This window comes from Falco punctatus (assembly GCF_963210335.1).
Source record: "Falco punctatus genome assembly, chromosome: 5".
NCBI classification, from domain to species: Eukaryota; Metazoa; Chordata; class Aves; order Falconiformes; family Falconidae; genus Falco; species Falco punctatus.
The window spans coordinates 64,672,223-64,689,956 of record NC_137584.1 but is presented as its reverse complement, the minus strand read 5'-3'; the positions used below and the strand labels follow the sequence as shown (position 1 = coordinate 64,689,956).

At 41.6% G+C, this 17,734-nt stretch overlaps 1 protein-coding gene across 3 annotated transcripts in view; it reads right to left on the bottom strand.

Moving 5' to 3' along the window:
* Positions 1–17,447, bottom strand: part of LAMA4 (laminin subunit alpha 4) — a 106,956-nt gene extending 89,509 nt beyond the window's left edge. Inside the window, exons 1-2 of one of the 3 annotated variants that reach the window (XM_080389064.1) lie at positions 17,305–17,447; positions 16,737–17,096 (exon numbers count right to left, since the gene is read on the bottom strand). In XM_080389064.1, the coding sequence (XP_080245190.1) occupies positions 16,737–16,937 (201 nt within the window). In that variant the 5' untranslated portion in view covers positions 16,938–17,096; positions 17,305–17,447. The other 2 variants (XM_080389063.1, XM_080389065.1) reach the window with 2 other exon arrangements.
* Between the last annotated feature and the right edge of the window lie 287 nt (positions 17,448–17,734).

The following is a 17,734-nucleotide window of genomic DNA, read 5'->3' as shown; positions in this document are numbered from 1 at the left end:
TCTTGACAGCTTCACATCAAGATGTAATGTTTTTCTGGAAGGAACGGTTTACCCAAACATAAGTTTTGGACTCAGCATAATACTAAACCCCTGAAACTCTCCATCTTTTGCTGTACAGGGGTGAATGAATGCTCTGAACATCCTCCACCCATTTAAAAATCTGTGTCCAAAAGGGACCAGTCTGCTGGAAGTGCATGGCATTGCCATGGAAACACAGCCCTCTGCTCCTTGAGGACATTCCCAAACCCAACCCAAACATGCTTATTTTTTTTTAATGAGCAGTATTTGGAATTGGCAGCGGCTGTTCTGAGGCCTTTTTGAAGTTTGCGGCCGACTTGAGATAAATAGCCTGCTGCCTTTCCTAAAAATAAAGACGTTTTCCTGTTTGAATATCTCCCAGTACTTTAATTTATGTAATTATTTATTAGAAATAAAAACATTAGGGAAACAAGCCTGAGAAAGCAGTCCTCTGCTGAATGTTTGATGTTATTTCAGTTTCCCTGGTTTCCTTAGCATAGGTAGGACTCTTATCTGAAGAGGTTCCTGGTCTTTATCACCTACAACAAGGTGCAGTACTTCACTTCCAGAAATACTCAATCCCCAGCCAAATGCTCGCTGAAAGCATGCCAAATTTTCAGCATTCAGCAGGTCTCACCTGGCACGTGACACTCAGCCATGAAGACAGTCCCAGGCTGAGCCACAGAGGATCTCATGCCCCAGGTGCAGGGCTGTGCTAACACAGCTGTGGCCGGGCTAGTGTGGGGGCAACCTGGCCAGCAGCCCCCGCAGCTGGGCAGTGGGACTGCATGTGTAGGCAGCCCAAACCACAGCAGGCTGGGAGTCATCAACGTGGAGACATCCACAGGGAAAAACAGCCAGCTAGACACCCTTTGTATGGTTTAATTTCTTTTATACTAAAATGCATCTAAAGTAGATCAGCTGTGCCTGCTGCTCTCTACTGACTGTGAAGGGGGACCTGGAGGGCTAGTTCACGTGTAGGTGCCTGTACTGCATACAGGGTCTGGGGACCTGAGACCTATTGCATGTGTCAGATGTGCTATACTGTGTAGAAGTGTCCTGGCTACAACTGCTATGCCACGGATGTGGCCAAACTGCTGGACACCCTGTACCTTTGAAGTTCAAAGGCTCCTGACAGTCTGTTCCACCCGTCAGTATCTTCAGGTAGAGAAAGTGGATGTATCTAAAGGAAACCTTGGTGTCTGACAGGGACAAGTGATTATCTTTCTACACTTGAGTTCAGTTGATTCTAGCCAGGGCATGATCATGGGATGTTTCCCTTTGTCTGAATAGTGTCTCCTCTGATATTTACAGGTAGCTCTCCAAGGGGGTTGTATTATATCACTCTGCAGGGGTGCCACCTTCCCCACTGAATACTTGGCTATTCAAAAATCTGCAAACAGAATGTTTTCAGCCTGTCTCTGAGATATGTTTTTTTTTTTTCCTCTGGGAGTCAGAAAGCATGTATATATGCTAGCACCTTTAGTAAAACTATAGTTCTTAGGAAGAGTTTTAAAATACCATTGGAATTTACTATCTGGAAATTGATTTCATTGCTGCAAGTAGCTCAGTCCTGCTTTGACTTGATGGCTTTGGATAACATCGAACATATTTAGGAAAGCAATCTGTAAGAAATTATTATTAAGACAATATATAGTCAGGCAAAATACTTGGTGCTCACTGCAGTGACTTTAGTTCTAATACATGCCTGTGAGATATAAGATTATCCCGTTTTACAGAGAGCAAAACTGATCCCTACCATCATGTTAGTGCTGCCATGTTCATTCCTGGCTCAACTTGGGGTTAAGCCCTGTAGGTACAGCTGGGAAGAAGAGCTGTGATGCTGTGAGAGACTTTGACAATCTCCAGAGCTGGAGGAAAACTCCCCAAATAACTATGCAGTAAAGCTCTAGCACAGAAAGGAGCATGACCCCATTCAAAGGACACCTTGTTTCCTTCCAAAAGACACACTTTTTGACATGGTAAAAAAACTGCTTTGCCAAACTGGGATGTAAACAAACAAAGTGTTTGACTCCATGGACATCTTAGCTTAAAACCACTCTGGGCAGGTACAGGTTGTATGGCTTATCATGCTTGGAAGTCATTACAAAACAATCTTCTTTACCTTGGACAGATAGACAAGTCTACTTCTGGTGTTTCATTCAGCAAGAAAGTACTGAGGGCACCAACGTGACTTTTACGTCTGCTTTTCAGCTCAGGACATAATTGAATTTGAGTGTGTTTGAAAGCAGACTTTTAAAATCCAGACTGCCAGTTGTAGGCTGATGGACATTTGACCATTTCTTACTTGCTGGGAACAAAGTAATGGACATTTCAAATTCCTTAGGTCAAAGACAAATTATTCATAAGCATAGACACAAAGATTTAGTTCTTCAGTTTGCTGGGAAACTTTATGCAAACAAAAAGATCTCTGATAACACTGCATCCCACTGTCCTGACCTTCCTCCCTTTTGTAACCTGCAGGAGAAACCTCTCTCCTGGAGAGTTTAAATTTTGGAGTGGCTCGAGCGTTCACCATGTGTAGTATTTAGGAGTATGTTGTGACTGTAGGGTGTCTCAAAAGTGTTTATGTACATGCAGATGGACAAGGGTTAAGTGGGGGAGGGAAAGCTATATTTGCTCTGCAGGACCCTGATGCTGACTCAGCCATGCTGGCTGCTGCCTTGGTCCCAGAGGACTGGATGGACTCACATGATCACTAGAAAACCTATGAATTGCACTTGCTGTTTAGTCAGCAGATAGGAAAACCTGGGTGCATTTCCCCCTTTTCTGAATGCACAGGCAGCTGCACTGGACCCATCAGAAATTGATTTACCAGACTGATAGGGTGTTTATTAATTAATGATCTAGTTTGATCAGTTATGGAGATGAAGCCCTATTTCTGGCATTTCTGAACTGCCAAAAGCTTTTATCCCCACCTCATGTCTTATCCAGCCACTGTTCTGCTCATCCAGGCAGTGTGTGATGCTCCAGTGTACTTCACACCTAGGCTTTTCCACTTTTGTGGGCAAGGAATTTACTGATGCTACTCACCAGCTCTTGCTGAAACCACTTTTGTGCGTAGTATTGACTACAGCCGAGAAACACTGTTGGGTAAGTTTTAGAATGAATTTAACTCAGAAAGGTTAGAACTGGTTTTTTTTGTCCCCAAGTGACAGAGCACATTTTACAGGTACATGCGAGATGCCTGGGCATCAGCAGGTTATCTGCCTTTCCTATTTGGCCTAGCTAACCGTGAAAGGCAGTGTTGCCACACTTAATAACTAGGAAACATGTCACTGAAACCAGCATCAGACACTGCCAGGCATCTCTATGATCAGACTCCTGATTCCTGTTTTCCAAAAGGGTAGGGCCATCAGTGACAATTGCATGAAAACAGAGCTTGTAATATTACTTGCTGCTTTGAATATTATTTGGAGTTGCTCCTTCACAGCTTTTATCCTCATCTGTTCCACACATGAACACTAGACTTCACAAGATCGGCAGCAATATGTAATCAAGGAATGCAGAGCAAAGCTCTGCATTTTTTCCCATAATACCTACTACGGGAAAAGCTTGAGAGGGTGGTCTCTGTCTCTCAACAGCTGAAATGGTTGAGGTAACAGGTGGCTGTATTTAAACACTTTGGTTTTTGTTACTTCCTTAACCTGCCAAAAGGATCCATCTCTACAGCTACGTTTGACCTAACTACAGTAGGCCATGTAGACAAAGGATCTGATGAATCCTACGTGAAGTATATGACTTGGGGTAAAATTTTTCTCATTAAGTTCACTCTGCTTTGGTTTGTTCTGATTTTTCAAGGCAGGAGAGAGAAAATATTTCTAGGAGGTATCCTCGGGCTCTTTATAGACAAGTATTTGACTGACAGTTCTGGTATTGTCCTAACTGTCATTCAAATCTCTATAGTATTATTATTACAATAATAACTGTGTAATTGTAAATAATTTGTTTATCAATTTCTTCTGTCTCTCATGTCCCCAAAATCTGGATGGATTTGCATTTTCCATAGGAGAAAGAACGATTTCCTCAAAAGAATAGTGAGTACTTGCAACAGTGAGGGGTTTGCTGCAGACAGCATGTTCCAGTAGGTCCATTTATATATAGTGAGACATTGATTAAATCCATGGCTCCTCAGTTTATATTTATAGCACACATTCACTCTAGTTTTTATTTATAGGTTACCTTTTAGGCTTGTCTATATTATATGTCTCTCTTGTTGGCAACGAGGCTTGAGTGTAATTTAAAGAGTCTTACAGTAAAATGCCAACCAGATGAGATGGTCGTTCATTGGCCGTTCTTGGGGGAGGCCTCTGTGGTTCTCTTGGGCTGTTTCTATTAATGGAGCATCTGAATATTATACTGATGGGTTGTGGATCTCCACCTGCCCTCACTGGCTCCCACAGCCCTTCTGCTGTTGCCTTGTTCTCTACTCGTGCTTGTGTCCTCCCTGTCATGCTTTCCATTTGTCCTCCTACTCCTCCACTGTTCCTTTCCCTGCACCTGGTTCCAGTCACTCACCCACTTCATGTCATACCCTTCACCTCTAATCTACTAATATCTTCACAGCAATAGTTTCATTATGTTGTTTAAAATTAACATAAGGGAAAGTATTCCTTCTCACTGAACAGATGAGATCTTCATCACCTTGTTTCTGTGCATGAGCTCCTCTGTCCCTAACTACACTCACAAGGATATTGGGACTCAAGAAAACACATTCTTCTGTTCATCGCTTGTGTGAGCATGTACATTACTCTTTCCCTCAGCTTCTTGATCTGTAAAAAGGAATAATGACCATAGTCACACAGAATCATATAATGGTTGAGGTTGGAAGGGACCTCTGGAGGTCATCTGGTCCAGCCCCCTGCTAAAGCAGGGTCACCCGGAGATGGTTGCCTGGGACTTTGTCCAGGAGTACCCAATGTAATCCACAGTGGTATACCCAATGTAATTGCAGATTACAATGTCTCAGATGTACCCAATGTAATCCACAGCAGTGACACAAGTCAACAACTTAATGTCTTTTAAAAGAACTAGTCAGAACTAGCAGGAATAATGAACGTCCCCGCATGGACAGACATTTCTGGTAGTCATGATTTTTTGTTTTGGATGCCTGCAGTGAATATAAAGCTGTTGCTGGACCCAAGACATCCAGTCTTTTTAATTCAGTGCTAAAAGAACTTATTTGGCTTCCAGCTAAACAGCCATGCTTTAAAGCCATTTACACAGCACTGCTTGGCACTGTGGTGTCTTTGCCATTTCCCCCCCCCATCCTTTCTATGGGATAGACTACACTCAAAGGGCAACTTTTAGGAGTGATGTGAGAGGATTTACTGCCAAAGCATACCAGATATGTGAAAAAGATTAATAAAAGTGGGTAGGGAGAAAGAATTCCATTTCAGTGCTAAAATTTCTCATGAAAATTTAAAACTGATCTTGTAGGAGAGCTTTTAAGATACTTAAGGAAAATATCTTTTCTTCAATCAGGTCTTGGCTACAGAGGTTTCTGTGAGTTCTTCCAGCCACTGAGGTGAAATATAACTAATTTAAAAAATAAAATGTCCTCTTGATGCCCTTTCTAAGACCTGTCATACCTCACTATAGCTTAAGTTACAATCTAAAGAAAGAAATGGGTTTCAAAATCTCAGAGCTTTAGTAATAGCACACGCAAGACTGTCTTCGTACTTGAAGCTATGAAGTGACGTTTCAGAGGAAACTTTTTCTTTCTCTGGAGAACGAGGCTTGCAGAATTAATAACTGTCCTGTTGGCCAGACGTGCTCTACCATCAAAGTCACCATAAAAAGGGGCAGACAGAAGCCCTGCTCTACACTGTGAGATACTCCACAACATGCAGACAAATGCAGACATCTGCTCTGCAATTTTATTTCTTCTCTGTTGATTTTTGCCAAATTTATATGAGCTTTGAAGCTTCACAAACCTAGAGATTTAAAAACAAACAAGCTTGCTCACCAGCTTCCCCTTAGGCTTCCAAACTCTGTTTATAATTTCTATAAACCTTCATTACCCCTTTTCTACAGTATCAAATTCTTCTGAACTAGAAAGGTCACATTCTAACTATTATTACTGAAAAAATGAATTGAATGTGTGACATCATAGGTAGACAGTTAATTACCCGATTTAATAGGACACTACAGCTATAGAGAACTGTCTGCATGCAAAAAGCCACTCTATAGTCTTTACCATTTCAAGGGCAGAATCCTCATGCAAATTAGCCATTTGCAATTTCAAATTTATGTTTAAAATTGCAAACATTTCTGAGAGGAACACATTTTTTAGCTTAGTCTCCAAATCAATATTCATTATAGCTTTATAATAAGCACACTGGTGTAGTAATTAAATTAATGTATTGTCCTTTTAATTTTCTGACATGGTTAACTGTGAAATATTTATTACTTCCAGTGCTCCACTGATGTTGTAAATTAGATATTAACTAGAAGTTGGTGAAGAGTTTTGGATGCGATGCTGCTAATCTTTTTTTATCCACTTATCTTGACAGGTATCTCAGTTCTAATTGCATTTGATGAGATTAAAAACTAAAGCAATTATGTGAATTACACAATAACAAGCTTTCTGTTTTGTTCTTTAGCTTGCAAATGTGAAAGCAAATTCTTTGTTGCTCAGATAGTAATTCAGTGTAAAACCCCCATTATTGTTTCATATTCTTATTTTTTAAATTAAATTCTAAGATGAGGTAAGTTCAATGAAAATTAAAGCCTCACTGAATTCATTTGACATAGAGCTTGGCAAATTAATATAATAATGAGGTTTTCTAGGTAAGCAAGATGAAATGCTCATTAAAGCTGCAGTGGTGTCTTTTTGTGAAGCTCAGTAATTTGAATCTTCAAAAAATAATAAAACCCCCCAACAAATCAGTGACACTGGTTTTAAATCCATAATCTTTTCCAGTAAATGAGCTGTTCAATGAGTGATGAAACAAATGAAGCTGTTACTAGTGTCCTTTGTGCCATCCCCTGTGTGTGGATGTCAATATTGACCCTCCTTGCTTGCATCCCCAGCGATGCTGCCACCTGAGTGCACAGGGCTATGGGTGGTCTGGAGCCATGCATGCTGTGTCTGACCAGTCTGCAGCTACTAAAGAATGTATCTGATGACTGAATTTAGTCTGCTTTTTCAACTGTTGCTGTGTTAAGCAACAGCTTAACATTGTAAGATCTCCATCACTTATATATTTATAAGAAAGGTTTAGCTCTCCTCAGAATTTATTGAAAAAATTGCAATTGCCTTAAGGGAGACAGGACAAGGTCCGAGTTTAATAACAACCTCATTTGAAAACTTCATTGCTTACTCATCTCTGACAAATGGGAATATTTGTCTATCACCCGAGGAGTTATCAACTCATCAGCTTCCAAAACAGAAGTTTATTTTTGACAATAATAAAGAACAGATTATGATGCTGATGGAAACCATCTTCCAAAAGTTTTGGACAGAGAGCTCAGATTTCTAAAACTAAAACTAGCAAGACAGAAACTAGTTGCTCCAGTTCTAGGTAAAAATCCTGCTGGGGGCGGGGGGAGATGATACAGAACAAAAGTTACCGCTATTTTTCTCTGTTGCATAGTAGAGCTAGCAGCTGGAGAGAGAGTGCATATGGCTAATTGCACATAGGTAGTTCCCAAACTAATATGCAAAGCAGAGCATGGGCAACAGGGAAAAATGGCGAGGAAGCCCCTCTCTAGTTCATTGCCACTATATTCTTGTTCCTCGAGTGGGCTTGTGTGTGCCTCCATTATAGTAGTGACAGACTGACGGTGACTCTGGCAAAAGCAAGCAATAGCTGAAAGCCAGATGGCTTTATGCAGAGCAAGACCATTACCTATTACCCTGACTAAGTAATTGTATTTAATTTTAAAAAAATTTCCTGTGTTGAAAATGTTTCCAGACTGTTACCCCTTCCCCAGTCCAAGTGGAAAACAAAATGCCATTCAGCAACAGAGATGGGGTTGGATCCAACATAAACATTTCTCAGCTAGGCATTCTCCATAGAAGTGCACAGTCATTTTTTCCATATACAGTGGGAAAGACAAAGCCTCTGCTTAAAAGGCATTCTTCAAAAAGGGGGAGGGCTAAAATGTTTTAGCTGTCTGAAAAATGTCTAAGGATTAGAGTTTAATACCAGCCTCTGCTCTTATGTACTCATTCCTACAGCCACTAAATAAAAAACTTACTTTTACAGACGCTCACTGTTGGAAGTAGATCTGCAGTGGGAAAGGTTGATTTTCCTCTTTCAAACAAAATGCCAAGTTTATTCAAGGAGAACAATTTACAGGAAAAGGGATAAATAATTCTACATCATTTCCTCATTAACCACCCTTCACCCAGTCCCCACAAAATTCTTATGTGAAATGTTGTGTTCTGAGTCATACTTTCTCCTCTTGAGTCCCCCAGATAAGTGAGACATAATGAGTTGACAAACTACAGCATTCCCTGAGAGATTTCCAGATAGAGAGAAAAATTTGCAAGGGATAAAAAAGAAAAGTGGCCTTTAAAGCACATACAGCTGCACTCATGGGACACTGTTAAAGCTGAGAGGGTAAATCTGAAGCTTCCTTTGATTTCCCTTTTGTAGCAATTTCCCCTAGCCCAGATTTCTAGTGTTTCCTGGTTCAATTTTGCAGCTGTTTGAAATGCTGGAATCACAGTAGAGACATACAATGACCACTAGCCACAGCATCATACTTGACCTTTAGCTATGGTATTAACTTAAAAACCTGTTAGCATGAAACGCAAGTCAATGTGAAAATCTTGAAAGAACAAGAGAAAGAGGTTTCATCCACCTCCCTCCTAAGGGTGACCCAGCTGTGGGCAAAACAGGCAGCTGCTGGGGATGGCTGATGGGAAGGTGCCGCGTTCCTGGGCTGTTCTCAGAAATAGGACTTCTCCCTTGATGGTCCTAGTGCTTTGGAATTGTGCAGGAAGGAAGTGAGACAGCTCAACATGGTTAACTTTGTACTACATGCCTTACATCCAGCCTGGAGGTGTGGAGAGGCTGTGCTCTGAATGGAGAGCGAAAAAGCCAGGGCCCAGGAGAAGGCATAACTTGCCCCGATCTCTCACTGCCTCTTGGCTCCTGGCTTGTTTCATCATAGACATAGTCTAATAATGAAGAAATTAGTTTCTTGTTGGCTCAAAGAGTGGAAAGAATAGATGTGTCAAGAGAAAAAACCAACAATTTATTTCCTCATCCCTCACAAAAAAACAATCCCGCTTCCAGCTGACCTAAAAGTAGTTAGCTGGTGCCTTAGAAACTCTCTTGAGCTTCTGTAGACAATCCTTGCCATTGATGGGAAGGGGGGAACCACAGAAACCCACAAACCTGCAAAAAGCCAAGTAGGACACACAAACCCCCTCTGACCTTACACCATGTCTAGACCTCCAACACCTGTCCACCTCCCCCTGAATGGATCTGTGCCAGATACCGGTGCTCTGGAGACCTTGCCAACCCTCAACAGGCCAGGCTGTGTTAGCTTTTTCGGGGCATGTAGTGTTTTAATAGCTGGGGTACGGAGGTCTGTGCTGTGTTTTGCCCTGCCACCTCTTATTTTTTTTATTTTTTATTTTTTTTATTTTTTGGATACTGGAGCAGCTTTTGTCTGGGCAAATGCTTGCTTCCACAGAGTGCCTTTGAGGAAGGGTCCCTGGAGCGAGGAGTGGGGACCACAGCATAAGGGAGTCATTAATGGCAGGCTCTCTGTGTCTCTCCGTGGGCTACCATCAGGCTCAGAAGTAGAAAACCACAGTGGGAAACCCTAGGAGATACTTGCCTTGCATTAGCCTTGGCAGAATCTCTTGCCACTCAAAAGGCCTTTCATGCAACAGTAACAGGATACGTTGCAGGGTGGTAACAGGGTACCACACAGCCCAGAAATGATCCAGTTGAAGTGCTGGTTCTGTGTAACTTTTTGTTCTACCTGATGCCAATGGTGAAAGGCTGAATGAATTCATTTTTATTCATTTTTGTTGGGAAGATAGAGTCAAACAATGATTCAGAGCCTTATAGTTTTAGCTAAAATGGCTATTTTTACAGATCATATTGGAAACTGGTCATGCAGGCAGAGTCTTTATATTCAGTAATTATTAAATTATGTTTAAAATTAAAATTCAGTGTTCCAGTTCTTCCTATGCTCCCTGGATTCCATATGTCATGAATTAAAAAATAATGTTTGAGTTCTTGCAGTCTTGTAAACTTGGAATAGTAATTTCTAACATATTTTTCACAACCCTCTATTATTCTTTGGCTCTTGAATGCTGGGGTTTTAGCACTGTTTCCTGCTGGTTTTTCTTAAAAGAAAAAAAGGACTTCTAGTATTTCTGAAGTATTCTTTTTAAGAAAATAACCATCTAAAGAATTGCACAATACAACTAAACAGGAACAACAAAGCCAGATCGTATTTACTGCATTTTAGTCAATCTCTGTTTGCATTGTCAAATACACACTGTATGTATCATGACTGATAGTTAGGAAAATCTCTGAGATCATTTAATGACAAAAAATTAGATTTCAAAAACTGTGGAGCTCAAACAGCTTTGTATACAGTACTATTCAGCAATTGTTGAATTTTGCATTAGGATGCATAACCCAAACATCCCCAAGTCACAGTGGTGTCTGAAAATGAGCTGGGATCAGATCCAAATATTCAAAAGAACCAATTAAAATATAAAACCCAGGGGTGTCTGTGTTTGGTGTTTGAAGTTTAAGTCCAGAAGCAAACTGTAAATTATCAGTGACTGGTTACATATTACTTAGAAACTAGACCCATTTTTCACAGCTCTTGAACACTAGGAGCTCCAATTGTTATCAGTTTAAATCAGGACAAGTTCTCCTTCACAAACCAATTCTTTTATTGCTTCTCATGCCCCCTGGAAAAACTGGACTTTTAATTCCTTCCTTGCTTCCCATGTCTTGAATAAGAGTGTGCATGAAATGCCTTTTATTGGTTTTCACAGCCCTGAATAAGCTTTGAGGCTCTTTGCTGGTACTTGCCCAAAACTTTGTGGGAACTCACGGCCGTGGAGTTTAAATTGCATTGTTCTGGTGGGTGGTTTATGCACCTTCTTGAAATGGACAACATTTCCCACTATCCATCTGCTCTGTCCTGTGCTTCCATTTGCTTTGGCTTCCTATGATTTAAAAGGTTTGGGGTCTGGCGGATCTACTCCAAGCAGCTGATTTTCATTAAAGCTTTGATGAGAAACTTAAGCTGGAATCACAAACATCTGCAGTAAAACTTCCTCCCCACTAATGTTTCTCAGAACGTAACCTTGTTGTACCAGAGAAAAACAGCAACTAGAAATCCAAATTGCCCACTATGGGAGTTAACCTAACATAACCTCAAGGGTGTGAAATGAATTAATTTAAAGATCTGATTTTTTAAAGGTAGATGCAGTTCCCATTAGCTTGAAAGAATATAAAAAGTTTCTGTCAAGCTAAACCCCTTTTTGGCTCACACCTCAGGATAAGGTTTTCTGCTGCTTCTTTTAGTGCTGTTTGTTTTAAACAGATTAATGCCAAAAGTAAGGATCAAATTGCGGTTTCTCTAAACAGTCTGCAAGACTTTTTTTTCCAACCTTTATGAGGGAAGGGGAGAAGACAACTTTGTGATAGTTTAGGTCTTTGTTAACAAGTGGCTGGGACTTAGGATTGCTCTTTTTTAATATGTTTAATGTGAGCCATTTTAGAGAGATGAGTTTGTCACTGGTCCTGTGCTAATTATTGCTTATCACTTTAGAGAACCAGAAAGCAAGCACCTCAAATACTGTTTCTTGCTTTTGAAAATTTAGATCAACAGCTAAGTCACATGGGCAAAAATGATTGCCAAACATGTCATTTTAACATGCAATCTCCATCAGGTAACTTCTGCTTCTTACTTTTCCTGGTAGTAAGTGGCTAATTTTGACTTGGCTATGACAATTTCTTCCTTTAAAGGACTTCTTTTGCCTCTCTGCCTTTCCTTTAAGCCAAAACCACTGATGCTCGAAACAGTTTTCCTCTTCCATCTGTCCAACAATATCATGCCTTCCTTCACTCTGGGAATTGGTTTCCTGCCCTGTCCCAACTATTTTTTTCTTTACTCTTGAGGCTCATGATTATCTCTTTTTTGCTCTGAGTTTTCCCTCTCCCTTTGTCTTCTTCCTGCTTTAGTTTGCTTCTTTCCCACTGTTTGCTTCACTTCTTCTTTCCATAGAAGACATTTGAAATTATCTTGACTTGCTTGGCAAGTGTCTCCACAAGATTTCTGTCTTACCTTTTTTTCCACCAATCCTTTCCACACTCATCTTCTGGACTCTCTGATATTTTCTGGGTCTCGTGTAATCATTTACATCAGAATGGAATACATTTTCTGGACATCACATCACATTCATTTTACATTAAAGTAAGTGATTGCATGATGTAAATCACAGGGAATCATTTGCCATATTGTCTAGTATTTGAAGTCTTATACCATTGTTCATTCCCACCTTAGACTCTCTAAGGAACTTTCTTTCTACTGGGAAACAAAATCTACACCTATATACTTAAATCCACCATGTCAGTGGAATTACAACCACGAATGTTGACAGTGGTGGGCTTTGGATCCAAATGGTCATGTATGACCTACTTCTTATTTTAAAGGTGTATATTTGATAGTGAGATTTAACTGTTCTTAGAAGTGATTCCTGGTTTTCAGTTTTAATTCTGTGCCTCACCAAAACTGGAAGTGTCTTACCACCCCCTTTCCTTCTGCTGTGTCCAAGCTAATGAGTGGAACCCCAGAACAATGTTTTCTGACATTTGCCACTTGCTTGTTTGCTTTCATTTGATATCTGTGTGTCAGTTTTAAATCCTTTGCTTCCACCACTTATGAATCATCCTTGTAAAATATTTTAATCTATCCTTATTTGGAAAAATCAGTCTCTGACTTAATGCTGCTAGCTGCAGTTGGGTTATACTGATGAGCTGGATCTAGTGCTCTGTGCTCATTCTCACTGTCTCCCCATACACATCAGGACTCGGCACTGTAACATCTCCCTTATTGTCTTTGTGAGCCAAGGAACTTAATCATGCTAAATTAAAGATCACACAAAAGAGCGCTTTTGATATTGTTCTGCTTCTTGATAGACAATCCAACACAGCTGAATAAAGTCTCCAGTGCTTAATTTCCTTTGAAATTAAAATTTGTAATTAACATGTAGTCTGAACTGGTCACCTTCAGTTTCCAGTTGCTGCATATGATGAGACCTTCATTTGTTAGACTAGCAAGCCTGTTACTAATTTTTTTTTTTTTTTTTTGCCTGTGTATGTGCTTACACAGTTAGTTCAAAGTTTTTTCTTAACCTTCCTCTGAGCTAAGCAGATTGGATTGGAAAGTCTCTCAGCTATCTTCCAATTCCTAACACTGTAATCCTTCTCATGATACATTTCTGAATATTTTCCATCAATCTATAAACATTCTTATTGAAACAAATGCAGAGAGGTAGATACTTTATTCCGTGATGGTCACTACCTGTGCTCATTATATAAGTAACGTGGCATTTAAGGTGGAATATAGTCCAGTTAATTTAAACATCTACATTTTGTGTGCCAGACTTCAGCTGATTAATAAACTGTCCTGAAGCAAGTATCCAGCATAGTCCTTCCAGAGGCAGAGGCTCCTCTGAGACCCTCCAGGGAAGACTGCTAGGAATTAGAGGCTTTAAAAACCTAGTGCCTCCATTACTGCATGGGGAATTTGAGTTTATATTTGAAGACAGTGTCTGATTCTGATTGAAAAAGTTTAAGAACAGTTTCTATGCCTAATTTAGGTGTACTGCATTGCATATGGATTAGCAACCAGGGCACCAAACTATTAGATATTGACTGAAGTCCAACTCATCCAACTCAAACCCATGGTCCACTCTATGAGTGGGTACAATGTATTACTATAGCATATAGAAAATGTGCTTAGTCCTCTTCTCTCTGCTGTTAAGAGGCTTTCATTCGTTTCCAAGGCACAGAAAAGCTCCACATTAATGTTAATTTTGATTTTTTTAGACCACTTCTCCCAGTTCCTCTGAGTTTAGAGTTGCCAAACACAGGAAAGAGAGAGGAGTGAGAAAATGAGAAATATTCACTAATATGGATTTATAGCAACTAGGACCTCCTGTTCTTCTATAGGTTCATAATATCAAACTCATACCAGGATTTGAGAGCATCACAGCAGTTATAGCTTGGAAACTCCCACCAGCACTGTCTCAGACCTTGCAGATTTCTGATGTGTAGAGCAGAATCATGTGTGGGGCAAATGCTGTTCAGCACGCTGAAACACCATGGTCTCTGTCTGCCCTGCCTTGCTCTCCGGCTTCACAGTGGCGTTTCACATCGCGGTTGACTGGCACCACAGTCCACAACGAAGCCCCATCTTTGGCTCCATAACTGCCTTACAAATCTGCCCCCTTTGTATAATTTGGCACTATTCAATGTGACTAACAGCCTCTGTCTGCTCAGGAGAGCTGTAGGCCTGAGTCAATATTTAGACAAAGGAGCTGAATCAAACCACACTGTGTAAGGGAGTTTACTCTGTGGTTCACTGTGAGCTGTGGGTTAAGAACTCGGGCTTTGAAAGAGGCTAATTCAAACCTGATGGGATAAACCCTGTTCCCAGGGCTGAGGGAGGGGAGGTGGGCTGTGGGAGGGGGAAACTCTCTGAGGAGTAAAGGAAATCTTCCTTCCTCAGGTGAGAGACTACCAGACCATCACTCTCTGGCCCATACGTCTACCTCCAGGCTTACAGCCAGTTGCCCAGCTCTTGCTCACCAACTATGTGTATGGATCAATGGGTAAGCGGGTTCTTACTGTTACAGAGCCACCAGCTCTATCCTAAAAGAAAATCCTATTGGGCATCCTTGGAAATGTCCATGGAGCTGGGTCCTGAAATGCCATAGAAAGGTGAATCTGCAGCTAGCAATGGGGCCTGAAATCCTGGCTCCTTCCTCATGAAACTATACCACTCTGCAGCCAAGGACTTTGGTGTGACAATGGCAGGCAGCATCATTTATTTGTATCATAGGATCCAGCCTCTAAATGGTGCCATTGCAGGGACTGAAGTAAACTGCCAGAGCAAACACCAGTTAGTGAGTCTATTTGATTGGACTGTACAAGTAAAACATTAGGGAGGATTGAGATGTGTGAAGGAGACTGATGTGCCATTTCCCCACAGTGTCCAATATATCTCACAATAATTTCCCAAGTATATGAAGCCTAATATATTAGAGCAATGTGAACTGAGTATCTGGGAAAACCATACTACACAATCATATTGAGAAAGGTTAATAATAATTTGTGCCCATTATCCTGTGAAAAGCAGCTACAAAACCCATCCAGCTCTTAAATCAGGCATTTCATTGAGGGATTTTCCATGCTGTAAGCAACAGGTGGCAATGCAGCTTCCTGGGGCTGATCCCAGGCCAGAGGAGAGAAGCTGTACATCCCATGTCATGGAGTCCATCCAAGCCTGGGATGGCTCCCGAGAGCCCCTGTGCCGAGCAGAGCAGGGTTTAGCCTCCAGTTTTCTCACACGGGTCATGTTTCGTGCCGAGTCCCTGGCAGGGTGGGCAGGCGTTTCCTGAGGCTGCCCAGCTGCTTGGAGCCACTGCAGCAGTGGGGGTGAGCTTTGCCCAGCCCTGCCAAAACCCTGGCTGTCTGAAGGGCTTCTGCACTTATTTCCATGGCTGTTAGTTCTGGCAACTGGGCTGCAGGGGGAAAATTAGCTGTGTGATATCGGAGATTGTGATCTTGATATTGTCACGGTGACATGGCTGCGCTAATCTCACCTCATTTTTGGATGTTATGCTAGAAGAACTACTCTTTCCCTTCCCATGACCTTATGTAACTTGATTTGCCTCCTACTTTGTATCTCCCACGCATGAGACATTACTGTCCCCACATCCCAGTGTATGCTGGAGTAATTTATTGTTTTCTTAAGCTGTATTTTTAAGTAGTTAATTCCTGACACAGCCTTGCTAGAATGAGGAGTACCAACCAATCCCCAAACACCAGGGTTGCAGGAAAACTTTTCATCATCAAATTTCTTCTCAGATCTCTCTAATTTCATTTGTCACTAATCCCAACCTTGTAGTTTTTGGAATTCTTAAAATCTCTGCAGGTGTTTTCTTTGCAGGCAGTTTTCTACACTCATTTGATTTATTATCCCCACTCTCACTGCGAAAAGGAACTTCAGATTTTGAAGGTGGATGGCATTCAGAGACAAAAGCATAAACTTCTGCAGGACAGTGTTTGCCATCAAAAACCAGACTCTATTTCTAGAAGTTTAAGCGAATTACAATTGAAACACTACAACAAGGCAAGCAAAAAAATGTTGTGACAATTAACCCTTGTAAAATGGCTCTGTTTGGACAGGCCTGTTTAGTTATGTTGGCAGGAAAGTCAGAGACATGCTAAGCCAACCTCACTGCAGAGTACAGCAGCTGTCTGCTCACAGCAGGCAGGGCATGTGTACATTTTGAAGGCTGAACTGTATCTCTCCAGTCCCGAAATGCAACGTCTCAGACCCCCTGCATAAAATCCTCCGGTATCGCTTTAAGGATCAAATGATTAAGCTAACATTAACCAGATGGGAGCTTCAACACAGACATATGAAAGCAGAAAAGCGCAGACACCAGAGAGAGAAGGGAGTTACTGTACCTCAGCAAAAGGCACCCAACTTCCAGTAGCTACTGCCTGCTGCTGCCCTCTGATAACAGTGGCTTCTTGCACGCTGACCGCTGAGCTACCTTCAATGTCAAACTGAAAAACGCCTCCCTCACTCGAGGCTGTGCTGGAGGAGAAGCATCTCAAAAAGAATAATATAGGAGAAACGAGGGGCCAGGCGGAGATCAAAGCCATTTCCTCCCCTTACATCCAGCAGTGGTCTTCTAGCGTCTCAGTAATTGTTTACCCTCTTCTGCAATCAGCCCCCCTTGGCTTAGTGGTGCCTCAGTTATTTTAACTTTCTTTCAGCATTCAGTTTCCAGATGTGGCACTTCAAGGCAGTCTAACCAGATCCTGATTTAAAAGAGAAGAAAAAAAAATAAAAAAAGGAAAAGAAAGGAAGAAAAGAGCTTTTGCTGCCTCCCTCGTTCACTCTCTGTGCCTGTGGCTCCTCTTTTTCCCCAGAGGCTCCAGCAGAATAACATACAGATGGGCAGTGCTTAAGCAGAGAGTGTCAAACAGAGATTGTATTCCAGGAAAGCACCGCTGGCTCCCCAGTCACCTTATCTCCCCATGTCAGGATACAGACTGACGCTCGGCTTGGTGCTCTGGCTTCCTTCACATGTTCACATCATTCCCTTTTTTACCTTTTGTGCTGAGACCCTCCCACTCAAACTTTGCTGTTCAGAAAGTGAGGTCACCCCTTCCTCCCCTCTATGCCACCCCTCCCAACTCCATCCAGCCGCTCCACAGGAAACATTGACTCTCAAAACTGTTTATTTTTTAACATCTCCAGTTTATTCAGTGGAAGGCAGAAAGGTGCCGATTTTATTAAAAAAACCCTGCTAGACCAACCTTTTCTTTTGGCAGGGGGGGAAGGAGGCTGTGAGTGGGAAGAGGAGGAGGCGGAGGAGGAGGAGGAGGAGGAGGAGGAGGGAGACAGCCTGGCTGTGCCATGGGCTAATAGGGCTAAGTGGTTTCTCTAACATGCT